General features: G+C 44.8%; 1 protein-coding gene across 1 annotated transcript in view; it reads right to left on the reverse strand.

Moving 5' to 3' along the window:
* LRBA (LPS responsive beige-like anchor protein) overlaps positions 1 to 5,658 on the reverse strand; it is a 357,313-nt gene extending 351,655 nt beyond the window's left edge. The window contains 2 exon segments of the mRNA XM_079990486.1: positions 4,498 to 4,884; positions 5,313 to 5,658. Of these exon segments, the coding sequence (XP_079846612.1) occupies positions 4,498 to 4,734 (237 nt within the window). The 5' untranslated portion in view covers positions 4,735 to 4,884; positions 5,313 to 5,658.
* Between the last annotated feature and the right edge of the window lie 342 nt (positions 5,659 to 6,000).

Here is a 6,000-nt window from a genome sequence, read left to right on the forward strand (position 1 = left end):
AGGCTGCAAACTGTTAAATGGAAAAAAACCCAGGCACAGGGCAAGTACCTTAAGTATACCTTTAAAGCAACAGTGCTCTTTCCCTCCCTCCTCCCCGCTCAGCTCCCCGAAAAGCTCCTTCTCCACGCGTGCTCCTTGTCCCTTGAGTGCTTTTCCTTCCCTCCCCACTTAAAACGTGGTTACAAAGCACGGATCCACATGGATCCTCAGGATTTTTGCATTGGGCTACCCCAAACTCACCATCAGATCACATGTCTGTGGCCACAACATGAACCATAAAAATCATGCACCCACTGTTTCGTTCAGAATATTTTTTTCTTGTTTTCCTTCTCTAAAAACTACGTGCGTGTTATGGTCAGATGCGTGTTATAGAGCGAAAAATACGGTAAGTCATGCTCTGGCAAGCAGCTTATACAACTTGGCAGAGAGGTGCGAATAAAAAATTTCAATCCCTGCTCAAAAGCTTCCCATCTACATTTAGGCAATGGTGAAGTTGTGCAAGAGGCTAAACGCAGAACAATGTCTGCCATTGAATAGCAGTAAGTTGCACTTCAGTGGGTGCTGGCTCTTTTCTAGCAAGCACACCTGTACATAATTGAGACATGAAGATAACAGGCTTGCAGATCTTCCATTATACTAGTGTAGCCAAACACAGCCACATCTGAGATATGTCAAGCTTGCTATTCTTTCCTGTCCAAATCTGTGTGGCTCCCTATCCCTCCCATGCTCACTTTGAACTTGATGAGACAGCAAACATACCTTTACTTAGGAACTTGTCATTATTAAGGTTTGCATCACATATTATTTTCAGAAGACCCGAAGTTCACTTTATAAGTGAAAGTCATCTAATTTCACAACCCAAATGCCACTTAAAAAAAAAAACCTGGTGTAATTAACCTGCTTTTGGAGAATAAGTATGGCATGAAATCAAAATACTTTAAATAGGCACTAGCTATAAAATGGCAGTGAGAGTACTCATAGGACTATCTATTAAGATTCATGAAAATAAAAATGTAAATTTTGGAATCAGTCTTGTAACATATTTTGTTTATGGTGATATCTGGTCATTCCTGCCCTATGATTACTTACAATGTGACACACGCAACACCAGAGCTATATCCAGGAACTACCCAAATACACAAACACAAAATTAAATTATGCCAAGTGCAAAGAGAAGTTGCTACTAGGCAAAACAGGTGTAGGAGGAAGGACTGCAACAAGTCTTGGGGGGGGGGGCACCATGAATTTGTGCCTAACTCATCTGTAGGCACCAAGGGTCAGGAGCACTGAGTATCTCCCAGTGTAACACTTTCCTGAATTACAACACTTCACTTTTCCTCAAAAAAAGTGAGACACTCTACTGGAATAGAGGCTCAACTATACCTTTCTCCTGTTTACTTTATCCCCACAAAACTAAATCATATTTGAATAGTAACTTTTTAGTGCCCAGCTCAGCATAACATAGTGGCTAAAAGTCCAAGCCTGGAGTCTTAACAACCTTGTCCACTAAGAAGGAAAACATATTGAATCAGCAGAGCTTAGTCCCAGGTACATGAAGTTAGGACTGAAATCTAAGAGAAAGCCCCTTTTGACGCAGTAAGACTTACTTCTTACTACACATTTGGGATCTTTTTTCTTGCTTTGCCGTTTTACAGTGCTATGGCTAAAGTAGGGTGTCAAAGCCATAGGATTCCTGTTCAACACTACATGTGTTCAACCCATTTTTACTGTTCCCAGCAAGTATGCAAAGTCTGCTTGCTCAAACTAAAGCAGAGCTGACATTTCTCAGAAAACTTTTTCCAAAAGAAAGAGGGAGGTTTTTCCCCCTCACCTCCCCTAGAAAAAGAACACTTCCCAGACCTTTTCTCCAAATACAGTGGTACCTCTGGTTACGAACACTTCTGGTTATGAACGCTTCAGGTTACAAGCTCCAGTAACCCAGAAGTAGCTGCTCCTGGTTGTGAACTTTGCCCCAGGATGCAAACGGAAATCACACGCCAGAGGCACAGGCATAGCGGGAGGCCCCATTAGTGAAAGCGCGCCTCAGGATACAAACGGACCTCTGAACGAATTAAGTTCATAACCAGAGGTACCACTGTATTATTCAGTTTTTTAACGGTGGCTGCCACCCCTTCCTCACCCCACATACCCTGTTCCAGAATGATGCTGGGTCAGGGGCATCGTACAGGATGCAAAATGGTTGCAAGGCTGACAATGCGGTTTTCGAAGGGGGGGGGGAAGCTTGGGGGGGTGGAGAAAGAAGCTGTGCTACAGCCACTACTAACAGGGAGTCCAACCCTCATGAAAATGTTGAAAATATTCTTTTTTAAAAAGTAGTGAGATGGTCCACCCAGTTTTCTACCCACAAATAGGGTGGAGAACTTTAAGAGAGTAGCAAACAAGACATACATTGTGACTGCTATCCACATCCAAACCACAGCTGAGTGACAGAGGACATGCTTTGCATGCAGAAGGCCCAGTTTCAACCCTTGGCCTTTTCCATTACAATGTTCTGAAGTAGCAGGGATGGGGGGGGGGGGGCAACACACTCTGTCTGGCACCTTGGAGAACAACTTTCAGTCAGAGTTGACAGCACTGGTTAAATCAACAGTCCAACTTAGTGCAGCCTGGTATATTCATGAGTTATCTACACACACACATCCTGCATAAATTTCTAATAAAGTTGTGGGTGTATTTAATGAAACTCAGTTCTAAAGGAAACTGTTCTTCCTATCTTTCTACTCAGGTACCAGGCAGATGGAAAATTTGCAGAATATCCTGTTATTTAGGTCACACACTGAATTTCTTGAAGACAGCTTTCTATTTCCTATAAAAACTGCATTATTATTTCAGTGCAAAACATGGGAGCTATTTCTTCTGCAGCTTCCACAATGTAGAACATTTCAGCATTTATCTACAGAAGTCAGATTTTAAAAGAAAGAGATTTTATAGTTATTTCACGACACATAGGAGAACGATGAGTGGGCAGGAAACTTCAGAGCAGTACTTCACTTCTGTAGTATGCCTGATCACACACGCTAGCAATACTTTGTACAGATGCTGCAATGCTTCAGAGACTTAAATAGATTTCTGTATTATAAAACAGTTGGTTGTCTGTAGCTTCTTGATCAGTTTAATGTGGCACAACTGCTTTGTTTTTTCTTCTGTTCCAGGGAAACACGTAAAAGTTTTGTTTTGCTTTTTAAGCTACAGGCAGCTGCAAAAAGTTACAAGAGGCCTAGTGCACATATGTTTTTGCACTATTTAGTCAGAATAATTGCTTTCTATTTATTATACATAGCAGGTCTAGACCTCAGTTTTCCTAGGCAGAGCGTTTTCGTTCCACCCTAGTTATACATTACCAATATTTAAGTCAAATAAAAGTCTGCAGTCTTACCCAACCAAGTTGTATGGACATTGTGAATGCATTGCCTACATTTAACTTCTAAAGGGATATCAGTTCTATTTGCACCAACCAACAACCCTCAGCAGGGCCACAAATGATTTGCAAAAGAACTTAAATTCTTGCAGGATCAAGAATTCGGTCTCCAGATACTTACACACATGTGGAACACTATACACTGTGCCGTTGAGCTTTCCATTCCACTTTTTAAAGCCAGATTACATTTAAGCAGTGTTGGGGTACAGCCTTCTCAACTCAACCATTCTTACCTATGGTTGAGACAGCAATATAACTTATCCTCATCTAATGATTATGTAAATGTACATTGAACAGGCACCACCATTCAGAATATCGCATAATTACTATCTGTTGCCATTACAATTGTGATATTCAAATATAATCTCACCGTTAAACAAATCCTTCTGTTTTGGTGTAGCATTTGTCATTCTCCAAGGAAATTCTTATTACTAGGAAAAGTTGAGTGCTACCAAGATAAGTAACACTGGTGCACAATGTTTCCAGTTCTACCCAAATTGGTAGAAATATCTACAAAGAGTTATATTGCTATGGTTACTGAAAATGGGCTTAAAATGTTCACATGGGAGAAAAGAGGCATACCTCTGCAAAATCAAAGCCTTACATCAGAGCCCTAAAATTTGCAGCACCAGCAATTGTGTGTTAACAATGGTATATTCCAACTGTGAATTAGCCTAAAATCCCAAAATACATTTAAGCATTGCAAACAGATATAACAGCACAACTATTTAGAACCTAAGTGCTTTCAAATGACTACTATGAAGGTGTAAATAGCAGGAAAGTTCCTTGATAGAAGCTATACCTCGGGAAAGCAAGGAAACAGAACAACTGTGAGTGGAAAAAGTATTGCAGCCTCACGGTTACTAAGTAAGGCCTAAGTAAGGATCCCTTCCGGGAGAATAGCTTACCAGATGCACCACCCTGTGACAAATAGGTAGGCGGGCAGCCTTAACTGTAAGGATGAAGTAATATGAATGTGGGTAGAATGTATTGCTTTCCTTATGTTTCACCACATACCATCCTTCTCCTTTAAAGAGTTAGAAAGATGATTGCCTTACCAGATTAAACACAGTTTCCACAATATCCCTGTTGGATACTTCTCCGACTTCCACCAGTCCTGTCAGAACAGCAAATTTCATCCTGATACCACGAATAGGGATTCCTGGATTCAAAGGCTGCAGCTTGCTCTCCATTTCGGCCGTGTTTCCTTCTTTTCCTCCTCCGGTACCACCTCCCCCTCCTCCATCATCACCTGTTGGCCGAGGAGAAGCAACCTGTTTGTCTTCACTCGCCATAGCTTAGTTCACTTCCAGGTTGCCAGCAGAAGCCAGCACCTCAGAAATAAAAAGAGTTCAATCCGTAGCCTCAGGTCCAGTTTCTGAGCACTGAGATAATCTTGTTTTCCTTCCCTCGGCGCAAGGACAGCGGCCTCTTTAATCTGAAAACTAAAGAAAAAAATACAATTAAAGTAAAATATTAGTAGCAGGTGCAGCTTGTTGAAAACATTTGAAAAAGCCTGTCATCTAACTAATCAAGAAACACTACCCCATTCTCTCTTTGCACTCACCCCCCCTCAACCCAGAAAATGAGGGCAGGTGCAACTGCATCAGGCAGGTGAGCCCCTTTCTTTGTCAGGCACTAAACTTGCCTGCAAGGAAGAGAGCGCGGGACTCCCGAAGGCGTTTACTTCTGTATTATTATTATTATTATTATTATAGACGCGCCTCTCCCCTGCCCCGCTCTGTTTCTGCAGTGCTTCCCTCCGCCGTCCTTGTGCTCCAGCAGCTGAGGTAACTGCAAGCTCCGCTCCTCCCTTCACGCACAGTCACAGGTGCAAGGACAAAGTAGGGCCGGCAAAGAAGTTCCCACTCACGCAGCCCTGCTGCTGCTCCTCGCCTCTGCCGCGGACGGGGCCGGCGGGGAGGGACGAGGCTCTGCCGACCCCAGGCAGCTCCACGGGCGGGAGGTGTCTCCGGTGCTTCCCCACCAACAGCCTGGCTTCTACCTGCCCGGGGTAGAGAAGAGGGATGGGCAAAGAACTTCGACCTCAGGCAAGCGGCTGGAAGTTTCCTGTGCAGCTCCTTCACTCCGCCGACGCCGCGAGGAGCTCCTCCATCGCTTCCTGCCTGCCTTAGCAGTTGCTGCGGCGGCGGCTGCTGCTGCTGCTGCTGCTGCTCTCTGCCGCCATGACAGCGCTGTGCCGAGCCCCGGGAGTGTTGCCGGGCGAGCGGCAAGTGCGCCTGCGCGGCGGCCAAGAGCGGGCGGGGCAGGGAGGCGAGAAGGCAGCGGGCTTGGTGGAGGGGGGGGGAGGAGGCGCCCGCGCAGGCTCAGGTGAGCACAGGTGTGTCCAGGTGAGGCGCAGGCGTAGCCCGAACGAAGGTTCCCGTCTGTTCTCCTCGAGGCAAGGGAAACGCTGCGCCGTTGCTGTGAAGGAGAGCTGTGTTATCTCCTTTCTTTTCTTCTTTTAGTTTCGGGCAAGCGGCACCTGAAGGGCAAGCGGCAGTTTCAGGAAACTGCAAACCTACCTTTTTAGATAGGTCCAGGAAACCTGAGGGGCAAGG

This window comes from Podarcis cretensis (assembly GCF_951804945.1).
Source record: "Podarcis cretensis genome assembly, chromosome: 9".
NCBI classification, from domain to species: Eukaryota; Metazoa; Chordata; class Lepidosauria; order Squamata; family Lacertidae; genus Podarcis; species Podarcis cretensis.